Source organism: Chlorocebus sabaeus, chromosome 21 (assembly GCF_047675955.1).
Source record: "Chlorocebus sabaeus isolate Y175 chromosome 21, mChlSab1.0.hap1, whole genome shotgun sequence".
Classification (NCBI taxonomy): Eukaryota; Metazoa; Chordata; class Mammalia; order Primates; family Cercopithecidae; genus Chlorocebus; species Chlorocebus sabaeus.
Window position 1 is genome coordinate 18,128,611 of NC_132924.1, and position 18,077 is coordinate 18,146,687.

At 40.3% G+C, this 18,077-nt stretch overlaps 1 protein-coding gene across 1 annotated transcript in view; it reads right to left on the minus strand.

The window, feature by feature from the left end:
- Positions 1-15,250, minus strand: part of STK17A (serine/threonine kinase 17a) — a 43,036-nt gene extending 27,786 nt beyond the window's left edge. Inside the window, exons 1-2 of the mRNA XM_007981509.3 lie at positions 14,896-15,250; positions 3,487-3,699 (exon numbers count right to left, since the gene is read on the minus strand). Coding sequence (XP_007979700.2) covers positions 3,487-3,699; positions 14,896-15,101 — 419 coding nt within the window. The 5' untranslated portion in view covers positions 15,102-15,250. The remainder of the gene's footprint in view (positions 1-3,486; positions 3,700-14,895) is intronic.
- Between the last annotated feature and the right edge of the window lie 2,827 nt (positions 15,251-18,077).

Below are 18,077 nucleotides of genomic sequence, written 5' to 3' on the forward strand. Positions count from 1 at the left end.
CACATGAGCCAGTTTCCTAATAAGTTCCTTCTCGTATTTATTCACATATCCTATTGGTTCTGTCTCTCTGGAGAAGGTTAACTATTAAATAATAGAGATTTGGTCCTGGGGAAGTCCAATATCATTCCTTCTCACTGTATTCCTTCCAATACAATGGAAGAGATCTGTGAAATTGTTCCTTCAAAAAAGGGTGTGATTAAGTTAAGCATACAATGATACCTAATGGTTTAAAAGCTAATTATTATCAGTGCTTTGAAAGCAGAAAATAATTGAATTGCAATGGCTGAGCAATAACCAGGTTTTCCGGTAGACAACACATACTTACAAAATTTGTAGATCACAACCACTGTCCAAATACAAGCGCAGCAGGTGTTTCAAAGGTTATAGAAATGAAAATGCAGGTAAAAAAGAACTCTCCCCTGCCAAATTATTTAATCATGTACAACATCTGCCCCTTCACATATAGCACCAATTCACTATGCTATGCATTTCATCTTCACATAATTTTCAATACTGGAGGTATGAACTGGGTGAAATTTTGAGGAGAGTTATTCATTTTATGAATATTTTGCAAATTTGACTCCATCAAAATATATTATCACAATGTTGATTTTGTGTATGTAAAAACACGGAGGCCAGGCCTGGTGGATGATGCCTGTAATCCCAGCATTGGGAAGCCAAGGCAGGTGGATCACCTGAGGTCAGGAGTTCGAGACCAGCCTGGCCAACATGGTGACACCCTGTCTCTACTAAAATTACCAAAAAACTAGCCAGGCACGGTAGTGTGCACCTGTAATCCCAGTTACTCAGGAGGCTGACACAGGAGAATTGCTTGAACTGGGAGGTGGAGGTTGCAGTGAGCCAAGATCATGCCACTGCACTCCAGCCTGGGTGACAGAGGGAGACTCTGTCTCAACAACAACAACAACAACAAAACAAAAAAGAACAACAAAAACATTGAAACTTTATTAATAAGTGAAGATATGTCCTTTTTGTACATCTGCATTAGTGAAAAAAATTTCTTGAGATCTTGGCTCTTTGGGCAACTGCATATATGGTGATGACACATTGAGATTTTCAATCAATTTTGTCAAAAGACTTAGGTTGCTTGTCATGGTATTTCAGATGACCACAATTATCAATTTAAGTGTACAGAATTATCAACTATGGAGATATACGTTTATATATTTCACTTTTAGAATTTTTTTTTTTTTTTTTGAGATGGAGTCTCACTCTGTCACCCAGGCTGGAGTGCAGTGGCGTGATCTCTGCTAACTGCAAGCTTCACCTCCCAGGTTCACGCCATTCTCCTGCCTCAGCCTCCCAAGTAGCTGGGACTACAGGCGCCCTCCACCACGTCCAGCTAATTTTTTGAATATTTAGTAGAGACAGCGTTTCACTGTAATAGCCAGGAAAGTCTCGATCTCCTGACCTCGTGATCCACCCGCCTTGGCCTCCCAAAGGGCTGGGATTACAGGCGTGAGCCACTGCGCCCGGCTGAACTACTTCTTTTATAAATATGGTTTATCTGGCTCATAACTGTTACATTTGTGTGACTGTTAGTATATCTGAGTATTATGTCTGTAAAAACATGTATGTTATTACTGTCTGTTTTAGCATGTAAATAAAGTGGCCATGAAATGTCATGTATTAAAATTTTATTTTTAATTAACATAATTGGACAATTTATCGTATACATAGTTATTTTTATGTTTCCTAAATCAATCCCCTTTTAAAATGTAAATAAAATTTTTTTTGTTTTTTGAGACAGGGTCTCACTCTGTTACTCAGGCTGGAGTGCAGTGGCACTATCTCGACTCACTATAGCCTTGACCTCTTGGGCTCAGGTGATCCTACCACCTCCGCCTCCCAAGTAGCTGGGATTACTGGAGTGCACCACCACACTCAGTTAATTTTTGTATTTTTTATAGAGACAGGGTTTCCCTATGTTGCCCAGGGTGGTCTCCAACCTCTGGGCTCAAGAAATCCTCCCACTTCGGCTGCCCAAAGTGCTGGGATTTGACTGGGCTCACGACTATAATCCTAGCACTTTGGGAGGCTGAGACGGGTGAATCATCTGAGGTCAGGAGTTTGAGACCAGCCTGATTAACATGGTGAAACCCCATCTCTAACAAAAAATACAAAAGATTAGCCAGGCGTGGAGATGGACGCCTGTAATCCCTGCTACCTGTGGGGGCTGAGGCACGAGAATCGCTTCAACCCATGAGGCGGAGGTTGCAGCACCTGACCAAATAAATGTCTTTTAGAGAATTTTTTAGGATTATTTTTTCCATAATTATATTTTCAGGATTTTGATTTTTTGGGATTGTGATTTTTGAGATTTTAGACCTTAGGGTTTTTGGTTTTTTGGAATTTCAACATTTAGGATTGCATCTTTTAGGATTATGGGCCAAGCCCTTTTCAAACTGGGAGGTTCATGTGTTTGTGTGTATTTGTAAGACCTGGTTATATATTCAAGCAACTTTAACTGCTTTGGCTAGATGAATATTAGAGGTATTTTTCCGAGTTTGTCTTCTCATTTTGTTCGGATTTATTGACGTATTAAGTCTTTTTTGTTTTCTTTTTTAAATTAATTATTTTTTAAAAGAGACAGGGTCTTGTTATGTTGCTCAGGCTGGTCTCAAACTCCTGGGCTCAAGTAATCCTTCCTAACTTGGCCTCCCAAAGTGCTGGGATTATAGGCATGAGTATTAAGGCCTTTTATTTTATGAGATGGAGTCTCGCACTTTGTCACCCAGGTTGGAGTGCAGTGGCGCAATCTCAGCTCACTGCAACCTCCACCTCCCTGGTCCAAGCAATTCCCCTGCCTCAGCCTCCTGAGTAGCTGGGATTACAGGCACATGCCACCACGCCAGGCTAATTTTTTTGTATTTGTAGTAGAGACTGGGTTTCACCATGTTGGCCAGACTGGTCTTGAACTCTTGACCTCAGGTGATCCTCCTGCCTTGGCCTCCCAAAGTGCTGGGATTACAGGCATGAGCCACTGTGCCTGGCCTGAAACCAGGATTTCTTAAGGAGAAAGAACAGTCCTTCGTTTTTCAAAGCTGTTTTCTGTGCTGTATCTACCTACTCAAATTGAAAACATAGTAAGAATCAAGACTACTGTTTCTAAAAGAAAGGAGATTAACTCAGACTATAAGAACATGTAAGGATTATAAAATGCCTTTTATTGTAATATTAGTTTGGTATTACTTCATTAAGAGTGCCTCTAATAAAATCGTAAGATAACCTTTTATCCTATTATGAGAAGAATTTCATTAAAGAATGAAAATAAAAAAGCTAATATACATGCATCCTTGCAAATTTGGAACATGTTAAATAAATAAGAGGAACACTTGAAGATGATCTAGAAAATTCTGAGATTTCCAGAGAACCAGGCCTGGCAACATTATCACAGATGAGTGGTATCCCATAAAGGAAGTGTAGACTACCAAACAAACTTAATCTAAGAAAGACAATACTTACTATTCCAGAACTAAGATCATTTCTGATGCAGTCTCATAAACTTCATGTAAATTAATGACCCAAGGATTGTCCTGTGCTAGTTCAAGTACAGCAATTTCATGAATTATTTCCATCCGACAATCTTGGCCTTTTCTTCTTTTTCTCATGAACTTTGCAGCAAATTCTATCCCAGAATCTTTCTTTATACATTTCCTCACCACTGCAAATTTCCCCCTAGAATTAAACAAAAACATTCACTGTTAAAGTTGACAACTTTCCAGAGATGGCAGATTTCAACGAAATTTCCAAATAACCATTGGTAGATATTCAAATTTAGCTCATATACAATCACAAAAGTAGAAATATCACTTAGAGATTTATATAGGCTACCTCTATAGATTTATGGATTTATCAAACAAAACAAAATGTATAAATCTGCACAATTCATTTTCTAAACAAAGAATAACAAATATTAAAGTCCATATTTTTTGCAGAGTTACACATAACTGAATTTTTTGCACATTTGTACACAAAATGATTTAAGTCTTTAAAAAAGCCATTTGAGGCCAGGCATGGGGGGGTCACCTTTGTAATCTCAGCATTTTGGGAGGCTGAAGCAGGTGGCTCACGTGAGGTCTGGAGTTCTGGACCAACCTGGCCAACATGGCGAAACCCCGTCTCTACTAATAATACAAAAATTAGCACATGATGAAACTCTGCCTCTACTAAAAATACAAAAATTAGCCAGGCATGGTAGTGCTACGCCTGTAATCCAGCTACTCAGGAGGCTGAGGCATGGGAATCGCTTGAACCTGGGAGGTGGAGGTTGCAGCGAGACAAGATCATGTCCAGCCTGGGTGACAGAGTAAGACTCTGTCTCTGGGGGCGGGGGGTGGGGGGAAGCCATTTGATTTTTTTAAGAGAAATTGGTCACCAGAATCCCTAATGCGATGAATTTCCCTGCATTAACTGACTCTAAAGAGCACTATCACTTTCTAAAGGTAAGGATCTCACTCATATATCATTTTAACTAGAGCATCAGCTAGAAATGTTGTATTTTCCCACAAAGACAGATATAACAAAGTGTTATCTTGATGCATTACTGTTTGTCATTACACTAATAAGCAGGTAAACCAGGGACTCAGTATAGCATACTGATTAAAGGTATGAGCTCTAGAATTAAACCTATGTGGCCTTGAACCCTGTAAGTGGCACTTGACAGTAACCTTAGGCGGTTTATTTAACCTCTTTCAGTTTCATTTTTCTTTTCTTCTTCTTCTTCTTCTTCTTCTTTTTTTTTTTTTTTAAAGAGACTGGGTCTCTCTATGTTGCTCAGGCTAGTATTGAACTCCTGGCCTCAAGTGATCCTGCTAGGATTAAAGGCATGAGCCTCCATGCCCTAAGTCTCATTTTTCTAATCTGTATAATAGAGACATAAATGGCATCTACTTCACAGGGTTGTGAGAAATAAATAATATATTTCAATTGCTTAGCATGGTACTTGCCACACAGTAAGTGCTCAATAAAATATTATTAATCACACAAACATCATTAAGCTGTGATAGTCATCACCCATAAACATCCACTGAATCCTCAGGTTGAAAGACAACTTAGAAATCATATAATATTTTACCTAACGCCAAATGCCAATGTCTTATTTCAGACTGTGAGGTAATCTTTTCCACTACTGGGTACATATTATCATAATAAGGTCTTCACTACAAGACTAAACCTGACTTCAGCTGAAGGGCTACAGTTAGGGTCCTTTGCTGAGCAGTACAGACCAGACCTCACACGCTTTTCCACATGGCAGTCTATCAGATAGTGAACATAGCAAACACCATCTGTTAGCTGCCATTCCCTCTTCCCTTTCCCAATTTGCAATCAATCCTCATCACCATAGGGGTTTTTTTTTTTTCTCTTCCTTTAACAGATAGGGTCTCACTCTGTTGCCCAGGCTGGAGTGCAGTAGCACCATCATAGCTCACTGCAGCCTTGGACTTACAGGCTCAAGTGATCCTCCCATCTCAGCCTCTTGTATAGCTGGGATTACAGGCACATGCCACCATGCCCACCTCCCCATAAGGTTCAATTCCTATTATGGCTCATCAGAAAATGTGCTAACCAAATCTGAAGCAACTAATCCAGGTATAATTAATCAAAGCATTACATCATTATTACTTTTGTTGCTCTTGGGACAATACAACCTAAGATTGCTTGTTAAAAAAACTTGACATGTTTTTCATATTTCAAATTGGGCTGATAAACTACCTAGATTTTTTCCACCTTGAATTTTTGTCAAGTCAGTATTCTCATACTACATTTTAAAAATGATTGCTAAAAAATTAGGAATAATCAACAGCATGAATAGACAACCTACAGAATGGGAAAAAATATTTGCAAACTATGCCTTCAAAAACGGTTGAGATCCAGAATCTACAAGGAACTCAAAAAACAAGAAAAACACCAACCCCATTAAAAAGTGGGCAAAGGACATGAACAGATATTTTTTTCAAAAGATGACATACAAGCAGCAAACAAACATGAAAAAATGTTCAAGATCACTAATCATCAAAGAAATGCAAATTAAAACCACAATGAGGTACTGCTTTATACCAGTTGGAATGGCTGTTAGTAAAAGGTCAAAAAACAACAAACGTTGGCGAACATACAAAGAAAAAGGAACGCTTATACACTGTTGGTGGAAATGTAAATTAGTTCAGCCACTATGGAAAGTAGTTTGGAGATTTCTCAAAGAACTACCATCTGACTTGACTATCCCATTACGGGACAGGGTATCTACCCAAAGGAAAAGAAATTATATGAAAAAGACACCTGTACTCATATGTTTATCACAGCCCTATTCACAATAACAAAGGTATCAACCTGTGTCCATCAGTGCATGACTGGACTAAAAATATGGTGTGTGTATGTATCATGGACTAATACACATCCATAAAAATAATGTCTTCTGCAGTAACATGGATGGAACTGGATGTCATCATCCTAAGTGAGATGACTCAAGCAGGAAGTAAAAAACTGCCTGTTTTTACTTTTAAGAGGGAACTAAATGGACAGACAGGCATACGGAGTGGAAAACAGACCAAAAGGTGAGAGAGTGGGAAGGGGGTGAGGAATTAAATACTACCTATTGGGTACAATGTACACTATTTAGGTGATGAGCACACTAAAAGCCCAGACTTCACCATGACCCAATACATCCATGTGACACAAATGCACTTGTACCCATAAATCTATTTTTTTAAAAAAGCTTTCTAAAATATTAAGTGCAAGGCTTTAATTGCCCTGTTAAATTCTTTTTTGTTGTTGTTTTTGAGACACAGTCTCTTTCTATCGCCTAGGCTGGAGTGCAGTGGCACGATCTCAGCTCACTGCAACCTCCACCTCCCCGGTTCAAGCAATTCTCATCCCTCAGCCTCCCAAATAGCTGGAATTACAAGTGCATGCCACCATGCCCAGCTAATTTATTTATTTATTTTTTTTTTAGTAGAGATGGGGTTTCGCCATGTTGGCCAGGCTGGTCTCGAACTCCTGACCTCAAGTGATCCACTCACCTTGGCCTCCCAAAATACTGGGATTATAGGTGTGAGCCACCGTCCCTGGCCTGCCCTGTTAAATTCTAACTTCTAGGCTTTGAGCCAGCATTCTAGACTACTGACATAATTTTGAGTAGTAATTCTTCCTTCCCAGCGATTGTTAACTGCAAATATAATTTTCATTTCTTCCATGTTTTTATCATTAGTAATATAAATGTGGAATGACAAATCCTTAGGCAAAGGCCTATGGCTGTTCAGTTTGGAAACAACGTATCTAATAGCACCCTTATTCAGATCAAAGTTCTTTTGTTCACAGAAATATGAAAGACTTCTACAGACATTGGAGAGAGTAACTATAAATGAATTCCTCAAAGACTAATACCTTTCATTTTATCCCACAAAATCATTAGGCTAACATCTCCATCAAGTTTTAAAAGGTTCCCAATGATCTCTTAATTCCTTTAAGAAAGAAAACAATTATTAATAATTTGATATTTTCATATCTACATGTCTGAAGTTAAGAGAAAAGTTTAATTTGTAAAAAATTCGTCTGAAATGAAGCCTCAACATATAATTGGCAGCAAACATGTTCCTGGTAAATTAGAAATGACTCAGTAGAACGGCCCTCAAACACATATCACACATACAAATGTTTACTGTTGCCACACCTGACATTCAAAGCAATAAAGTACTGTGCAGTAAGTAAAAAACTACTTATTACATAGCCTGAAAGTATATTTTTAAGGACCGAATGGGAAGACAGCTAATTCAGCAAACAGAATTGGAACTCAAAATTATATCAGTAGTCTAGAACGAAAGATCAAAATCTAGAAGCTAGAATTTAACAGAGCAAATTAAACACGGACTCACACACATTGCTAACCTGTGAACTCTGGGAGCCCTGTTATAGAACAGCCATTGCTAAATTCTGGGGCCTCTTCCCCATACTTACTCATCTGCTGCTCATGCTCCTCACCCATTCCTTTAGGTGCCAGAATGCAGTTCCCACGGCTCTCTTTTCATATCAGTGACTACTCTGACACCACCTCTGTTTTTCTGGAAACATTCCTCACAGTTCTAGATTTATTATTTTCTTTCCATCATATCCTTTAGTATACTGGGGTCAGCAAACTTTTCTGTAAAGGGCAAACAGGATGGTAACTCTTTTTGGCTTTGTGGACCAGAGGGTCTCTGTGGCAATGACTCAAGTCCACTGTTGTAGAACAAAAGCAGCCATACAAGAAAGGTAAATGAATGGGTGTCTTTGGCTTCCAATGAAACTTTTACGCCGACATTTGAATTTCATAAGATTTTCATGTTATTAAATATTACTCTTCTAATTTTTTTAACTATTAAAAAATGTAAAACATAAAAAATGTAAAAACAGCTTGTGAGCCTTTCAAAAATAGGTGGCTGGCTGTAGTTTGCTGAACCCTGCTCTATCCTATGCTGAATAAAACTCTTCCATCGTTCTAACACCACATACTACTGAAACTGACATCATGACAGCAGCTCGCAATGATTTGAGGAAGCATGCATGCCTTCATCTCTAAATGACTGGTGCAATGGGAATGGGACCCTTCAAACCACTCAAACAGTCAGAGGAGATAATAACAGATTTCTTGGAGCTGTTCTACACAGCCACATTGTATAAAGAAAACATGAGATTCAGTATTCAAGCTGCAAAGTCCCAGTGTATATGCTCAGAATTACATTGACAGAGTTCCCTAAATTCCATACCTCAAAAGGGTTCCAACATGCATATTTTACCATGACTTTATGGTAAAAATTGTGACTATACCTCAACCTTTAACTTTAGGTTATTGAGTCCTCTACAAAACATTTTAAAAATGATGTTTCTCTGACATTAGGGGCCATGGTTATATATAACTGACTTGGGGCTGATGAGGTCCGAAGGGCATGTTTGCTGCACATCTACTTTTTTTGTTGACTCAAAAGCCAAACTTCTTCCTAGAATATACAGTTGCCATGCTTTTCAGGTTTATTTTTTCATTTCAAAAACATCTACATTTCACTAATAGGTACAAAACTGGGAACTTAGGTTTTCATTAAATATTTTGGGATAAATATCAGAAATGAATACATTTCAGAACTACTCATTGAAAACATATTCCAGAGAGGTGGGAAAGGTAAGATACATAAACAATTATAACGAGAGGAGGTGACATTTGATTGAGACCCACCAGTCCAAGCTCCTTAAGAACTTTGCATTATCAGTGCCTAAAAACAGTGCTTAGGGAGACAGGGGGTATCTTTAGGTAGGTATGTTTGCTAAGGAGTTTGGGCTTCATCAGGAGTAGGTATGTTTGCTAAGGAGTTTGGGCTTCTGTTCAGGAGTTGGACAGAAGTTTGAGCTGCCTTTTTTGGTAAAGAGAATCCCATTTATTGAAGGGATTCCAAATATAAATTCAAGTGTTGGATTACAGGCAAAGGTGAAGAGATAATAGAATATATAACATTCAAGTAAACATCAGAAAACACACATGCTAATTTGAGCAGTACAGAGGGTAAGTAAAATAATGTCCAAGGTCCTGTTTTATTCTAGGTTGAAGTGCTTTGCTTATACCTTCATCATATTTATGTCAATCTTACATATTACAACTTGTTGTACTATGTCTCCCAGTTGGATTGTGAGTTTCAGGGACCTCACTTATTATTCATCTTTTTATCTCCATAGTGCCCTGCACATGGCAGGTGTGCAAATATAATCAGCACACCTAGTATATATATTGCTCTTATTATTTTGTTAAATAAAGGTTTTATGGCAACTTAACCTCATGACATTTAATATACTGGACTACTTGCCATTCTCTCTTCACTGAATTTTTCTACTGCTCTGACTTGGTGTTTTACTGACAATGGTAACTACTACTGAAATTCCACCCATTCTTTACAGTCCAACTGAAATGTTATTTCCCCTATAAGACCTTCCAGTGGCATATCATCTTGCCTATAAGGGGACAGTGATTGATCTGTTACATTTGGGAATAGCTTCCAGAGCCTAAGGTAGTGCGCCTTTATGTACTTGATACATAAGTACAGTATTTGCCTAATTACACTGGGGTGATGTCTTTTTTCTTTTTTTGAGACACAGTCCCGCTCTGTCACCTAGGCTGGAGTGCAGTGGCATCATCTCCGCCTCTCAAGTTCAGGCAATTCTCCGACCTCAGCCTCCCAAGTAGCTGGGACTACAGGTGCGTGCCCGGCTAATTTTGTATTTTTAGTAGAGATGAGGTTTCACCATGTTGGCCAGGCTGCTCTCAAGCTTCTGACCTCAAGTGATCCGCCCACCTTGGCCTCCTAAAGTGCTGGGATTACCGGTGTGAGCCACGACGCCCAGCCGGGTGATGTCTTAAAGGTAAAGAAGTTCCATTCAAGAAACACCTAGAATGGATTTTGTCTTCCTTACCGCTGAAAGGATCAAGGAAAAGACCCTAGGCGTAAAAATCAGCGAGTCCATTCAAATAAGACATTAGCATGCGTGATAAGAAAAGGCAGGGCTTTACAAGTCAAACTTGGTTTTAAATTCTGGCTAATAACTGTGTAATACTGGGCAATTTATTAATCCTTTGGATCCTGGGATTCCTCATCTGTAAAATAAGATTAATGGCACTTTACCATACAGGGCAGTGAAGACTATACAAAACTACATCTTTAAAGTGTGTAGCATTCAGCAAATGATCAGTAATCAGTGGCTATTTTTATTGATTTTGGCATTAATTTCAGATCTACGATATAACCAATGATAATTTTTTAAAAAATCATAGAACAGGAGTTCTGGGGGTGAGCTATTTAGTCTACATAATGTATAAATTCTCTCAAGAAATCTAGTTAACTTCTTACTTACCTGAAGAGGTGACTCAATGACTATAGCTACTTAGTTTTCTAGTGCATTTGGTTCAATAATCAGATTTTATAAAACTGTGTCATCTATAGTTTTATGAAGAGACTAAAATTCAAATTCTTAAATTTATGTATTTTAAATTAATTTAACATTTTAAGCATGAACTTTTCAAAATTGAACAGGTGACTGACTTAAAGTACCTGTCTGAGAGCAGAAGCCATACTTTCCAAGCAACTTTATTGTTGAACCACAAATATGGCCAATTTTCTTTTATCCATCCGAAGTATCAGATTACCCAAAACTGTTTGTAAATAAAATTCTTCAAACTAATGACTAGTTGTCAAATCTTAAATAATATCTCTGTTAAAACAAAGCAATTTCTGCAGGGATATTACTTAATAAAGGTCTTTATTTCTTAAAAAATAACTTATGACACATGCTTAAGTTGTTGTCAGATACAAAAACTGAAGCTATTACCTACAGCCATAAATCTAGGTAAGGATACACAGTCCCCAAAATACCCACCCAGAGTCCCCTTTCAGTTTGAATATTCTTATTCTCTGAAAAAAAAAAAATCCTTTCTTGTCCCTGTTACCCCTACTGCTCTGAGGAGAAGGAGATAGGACATCCCTAATTTACTTCAAGGCCTCAGTGGTGACTTAACTATATGACACTGAAGCTTGACCATGTTTGAGTTGACCATAGTCGAACTCACTAACATATCCTTTCATTAGAAGGATATGAAATTGCTTTAGTCGTAAGATATGACTACAGATTATTCTTTGAAAAATATGTGTGGTGTAATGAGAATTATTTCAAAGTCAGGAGTCCTAGCTCTGTTATCTCTCACAAGACTTAAACTCTGTCTTTGTTTTCTCATCTGAAAAATGGGACTTTCCAAACAGCCTTGTGGTGAGAATCAATGAGATAATGCATGTGAAAGCACTTGCAAAACTGTAAAGCCTGCACACTTATAAAGTACCTGTTTCAGATGGGAACTTGTATTTGTAATTTTTTGCCTTAGGAAAATCCAACTATTAGCATGCATCAATATTTTTAAAGTGTTCTTTTGGCTTTTTATTTTTAAGAAAAAATTTATGAGTATATTAAAAACATTAAAGTTGAGGACTAGATAATGAAAACAAATGTAAGGCAAATCATTTGATATGAAATTGGTGTATCTTTAAGTTTCTAGAAACATTTTCTGTTCCTATATTATCAATAAACTCAAGGAAAATCAATGTGAAAAAATTCTCAGAACCCAAGGTCATTTCTCTTGTGTGCCCCAGTAAGGAAATCGTCAATATGGTTTACACTGGCATACATCCTGACTCAAAGAAAAGTAACAAGCCTTAGGAATAACCAGTCAAGCTCCAAGTAATAAAACGATGTTTTACATCATATATTTACCCTTATTTATGCTGCTATGGACTTTACTGGAGACATGAAAGAATGTAACATTTCTTAAAATGATCAACATCACATCCTGTCATTACTCTGGAATCAATGTTGACCATTGAAAAAATTCTCTTTGAACAGTGATCTCATTGAAAATTTTAGATGTGTGATAACATAGTAGCACCTGAAAAAGATCTATTTGTTTGAACAGTTCACTCTTCACACCCCTTCTGCATTTTACTAAATGAAAGGCCACAGAATAAAATGAAAAAAAAAAAAAAAATCTGTTTTTCTTCCCACATTATTAAAATATAAACAAGTATTCTGCAAGTTCTTTATCAGAATGAGATTAATTAGAGTTATATCAGAAATGCAACCAGAGTTAATAGTTGGAAAAATAAGTTTTCTACCTTATCAAAGATCAAGCAAAAACACACTTAACTGTATGTTAAAACCATAAATACAGGCAAAATTTATAAACCTTAAATAAGGACTGCTTATAGCACAAACAGAACTTTCACTTCCTGAGACTTCATTACTTTTGCCAGAAATAGAGGTAAATTTTGAGATTGTGCAGGTTTTCTTTTTTGGTTACATTTAAAATAATAACGTTTATTGAATTACACTATGAATTACATTTACTGAGTGCTTCCCTTAAGCTAAGCACAGCCTTAAGGCTATGTATTTTATTTAATTCTCTCACCAACCCTATGAGGCAATAAATGGTTAGGTAATGCACTCAAGTCCACATAACTAGTAAGAGCCAAGATTCAATCTCACACTGTCTGACTCCAAAGCCAATATTCTTAAGCACTGCATTAAACTGCTATGTGATAAAAAAGGGTGCCACAAGGAAAAGAATAGATTTAATTTTATTTTTCAGTTCCAGGCTCTTATATCAAGTATTTATCTAATAATTGCATTGTTATGCTGCTTTATGACCTTCTCCTTTTGTAAAGAAATTTATGTAAGAAAAGGTATGTACCACCACGCCCAGCTAATTTTTGTATTTCTAGCAGAGACGGGGTTTCACCACATTGGCCAGGCTGGTCTCGAACTCCTGACCTCAGGTGATCACTCGCCTGAGTCTCCCAAAATGCTGGGATTATGGGCGTGAGCCACTGTGCCTGTCCAGTTTTCCTTCTTTCGGGTAATATGGGTTACTTCAGAATGTTTGGAATGTCGACAAATTAGAATACACAGCTAAGTCATAGCTCCTTTCACCTTTTGTCATAAAGTATGCACAGATCCAGTCAACTAGGGCCTAGCAGTGAAGTAAATCTTGCTCCTGAAAGGTATTTTTCCTTTTGTTAAAATTTAGGAATAAGTAAGACTTTGTTAAGGTAGGATTCCACACTCCCTACCCCGCCCCCCCCCCCCCAAAAAAAAACTATTTCCAAGAGTTACCTTAATATGTGTAAGGCAGTGTGTTTTTAACATTACAGCCAATGTTACATTGTTTGCCTTTTCAAGACCCCAGCTGAAGGCTGTTCCAGCTGTCAGGCCCTTTCCCATTACAACATGGTGCTATTTTGCAACCATGACAAATGCTGGCAATAATGAGAACATTTACTGAACGCCATGTGGCAAGCCCAGTGGTATGCGCTTGACAGGCATGGCATCTTCAGGACACCTCTGAGGTAGGTAGTGTCATCGTTACACTGATTTTACGGATGAGGAAAGTGAGGCTGGGGAGTCTAACCCCTCCAGAGGAAAACACAGCAACCAGGGCACGAATATGAACTCAGGTCTGCCCCCAAAGCCAGAGAATTTAACAACTTCCCCAAACTGTTCTCAAGGAAGAGTCCCCAAATCCCACAAAAATCACTCGATCATCCCTCTTCAGCATGCAAAATGTAAAGCATCCGAATAGCCTGCACTTGCAACTTTGGAGACAAGCTCTCTCTATTCCCACAAAAACAGGGTGGGCTAGGGTGGGGTGAGGGGAGAAGGCAAGAATCGGTTCCCAGCAAAGTAAAAAGAGCGAGAGAAGGGCCAAGCGCCTACGAAAGAAACCAATCTAACTCGAGGCAAAGGGACCTAAATATTTTAGAACTAAAAAGGCACAAAACCAACCAAGAAAACGAAAATGAATTCAGCAGAAGACCAACACAAGGTAACAGAGCACCGGTGCAAAAGAAGCTGTCACAACGGATGCTGTATTTTATTAAAACCACACAGAGAGACCAAGAAAGTCGCAAGAGTTGAAGGAAAAAAGCAAAGCCGGCTCCACAGACCTCTGGTTTTCAGACCCGCTGCTCGGGGTGAAAGGCAGAGCGCGGTCCGCACCTTCTCTCGTTAAATCGCCATTCGAAACGCCACAGAGAACCAAAGGGCTGAGGAGAGGAAAGTGTCCGCGCCTCCGGGACCGCCATCGAGTTACCAACACTCGCTCGCTGGGCGCGGCGCGTGGTGGGGATGGGGAGGCGCTGGTGCGACTCGGCTGCCCTACTCCCCGTCAGCACCCAAGTTAGTGCCAAGTCACAAAGCGCGTTATCGGCAGCAGCAACGCCACCTCAGGCTCGCCGCCAGGGTCCCGGCACTTATCGGCGCCGGCGTCCCGCCCCGCGCGTCCGGAAAGGTTCCGCGCCGGGCCCCACCCGTCCTCACCTGCCCAGCTCCCGGCCCGGGCACAGGCTGTAGCTGTCCTGGAAGGGCTCAGTGCGCACCGCGGCGCGGATCTCTGTCAGCAGCCCGCGGGCCTGTGGCGGCGGCGGCGGCCGGCACTGCCCGCTCAGACCCCGGCCGGCCCGGCCCGAGCCTGAGGTGGCGGCTGGGGAGGAGCCGCCGCTGCCCGGCTTCTCCAGAGGGATCATGGTGTTCAGGCCCGCTTCTTTCCTGGCCGCCTGTTCGCTCCGAGCTGCCTGAGGGTCACGGACCCGCCCCCGGCTCCTAGTGCCGGTCCGCGGAACCTTCAAACACCCGCTCTCCCCAGCGCGGCGCTCGGACTGCGGCAGGCAGGCTACCGGCCGCTCGGCCCCGCCCATGGCCCCGCGCCTGGCCCCGCCCCATGACCACCCCGCGCCTGCCCTGCGCCCTGCTTTTGGCCTCGGCCAACCCCACCCCACGTCCGCCCCGCACCTAACCCCGCCCCTCCCCGTCCACGCCTCACTCCGTGGCTGCCCCGCCCCCTCGCTCAGCTCCTGCGGGGTCCTGAGCGCCCGATGCCTCACGCGCGCCCTCTGCAGCTCAGGGGGAGAATGTGCAGCTTTCAGGACGGCCCGGAGGCTGAAGGCGACTCACAGCACCACCCTTTGGCCAGGACCGCCTACTGCGTTAACAGAGTTGCGCACCTGTTGAGCATCCGAGAGTCACAAAAGCTGACCTTCGGTTAATAAAAGGCAATTGAGCTGTAAGCGGGACTTCACGTGGTGAGAAGGGGTGATGAGACCCTGATCTCCGTACACTGGGGGAGGGGTCTGGAGGCAGGAGTTGTATAAATATTATTAACCCTGCACGCCAGCCCTTTGAAATAGACACTATTATATTGTCTGTAGTCGTCCCTATATTTACTTTCGAAGTCTTCTCATCCAGTCTTACGACTTTAATTACCATCTATATGCTCATGACTACAGAATTTGTATCTCTAGCTTTCAAATATTCCCTGAACTTCAGACTGGTGTATTCAACTATGCATTTGGCATCTCCACTTAGATGTCAAATTAGCATCTCAGGCTTAACATACACGAAAGTGAGTTCCTGATTGGTCTTCATGAATGCACTCCTACCCAGCTTTCCCCGTCTCAGTTTTCTTCATCTCCTTCCTTCTAACTGTTCAGGCCAAAAATCTTGGGATGAGCATTGACTCCTCTCTCATGCCCATCTCCAGTTTGTCAGTGTGGCATTTGATCATTTCTCTCTATTTCCACCTTACCACCATGGCCTGAGCCACTGTTATCTCTTATCTGGATTACTGTGATAGTTTACTAACTGGACCACCTGCTTCCATACTTCTTCCTCCCTAATGCCGCATAGTTCATTTTCAAGGCAATGAGAGTGATCTTTTAAAAATCGAAACCAGGCCGGGCGCGGTGGCTCACGCCTGTAATCCCACCACTTAGGGAGGCCAAGGCGGGCGGATCACGAGGTCAGGAGATCGAGACCATCCTGGCTAACATGGTGAAACCCCGTCTCTACTAAAAGTACAAAAAATTAGCCAGGCGTGATGGCGGGTGCCTGTAGTCCCAGCTACTCGGGAGGGTGAGGCAGGAGAATGGTGTGTACCCGGGAAGTGGAGCTTGCAGTGAGCCGAGATGGCACCACTGCACTCCAGCCTGGGCGACAGAGTGAGACTCCGTCTCAAAAAAAAAAAAAAAAAAAAAAAATCGAAACCAAATCGCGCCACTGTTCTGCTCAAACTGTCTCAGTGGAGTTTTGCTTCTGGCACTGATAATATTAGTTTATTTGTGACCAACATTCTCACTAAGAAAAAACAGAAAAGTTGGCAAAAGTTAAAAAATTCCTCTCCCAGCAAGGACTTGGATGACTGAAATTCTGGAAAGATAGGCAGCTCAGAAAGCTGCCACTTTTCCCGTGAGGTATTTGATGATTTTAAAGCAATGGCTGAAAGAGTGAGAAAGTAAGCAGAGCTTTCAGCCGTCTCATGGGGTTGGGGAGACAAAAAAATTGGAGTTTAGGGCCTGTTTAGGATGAGGGGCTGGTAAGCAACTAGGCTTTCAGCTGGGACTCCGAAGGGCTATACCCTAGGGGCGTGGATGAAAGGGAAGTAGACCCAAGGGGCGGAAGACCAGCTTCAAAGGCAATAGTAAATATTCCCTCTGGCGAAAAAGAGCATCATCCAGAGCCACATATTATCCGTATAATATTTTATACACCATGTCTGAAACTTAATTTAAACAAAGGACACAGAATTGTCTTAAAAACTAAGGGAAAAAAACAGAAATAAAAACCAGATCCAGATATTAAAGTTTAAAGATAGATTTTTAAATAATTCTGTTTAATATCTTCAAGAAATTAAATGACAAGATTAAGAGTTTTCAGCAGAGAACTGGAAACTCCAAAGAAGAATACAATGGAATTTTGGAATTGGAGAAAAAAACCACACTAACTAAAACTACTACAGAATTATGGGTTTACTAATAGATTAGATACAACTTAAGCAGGAATTAGTGAAGCTAATAAGCAAAACAAAATATGCAAAATGAAATACAAGAGATGTAAAAACTTTATATAAAAGAAAGGAGACTATAACACATGTGATATGTGGTAAAACATTCTAACACACATGTAATTGGAATATCAGGAAGAGAGGTGAGAGAAAGGAAAAGAAGCAGTATTTGAAAAGATAATGGCTGGAAATTTTTTTAAATGAATGAACTACAATTCTCAGAGTCAAGAAACATTATGAATATAGAGCAGGATTTCAAGCAAAGGAAACCATATCTAGGCACATTGTAAACTACTGAGAAATGAAGTCAAAAAGAAAAGGTTTAAAATCAGCAGAGAAAACAGAGATATAATCTGTAAATGAGCAACAATAAAATTAAGAGCTTATTCTCAAAGAACCAGTGGAAGCCTAAACACTTTCAAATGTCTTCAAAGCGCTAGGAGAAATTACCTGTCAGCCTATATTATATACCCAGTAAAAATGCTTTTCAAAATTGAAAGTAAAATACAGACAGTTTTATAACCAAGGAACACTAAGATCATCAGCTGATTTACATTAAAGGAAATTCCAAAAGGAGTTTTTCAGGCAGATGGACTATAATCCCAAATGAAATCATGGAGACATCTAAAGGAATGAAGATCAATCAAAGGGTTAATATATGGAT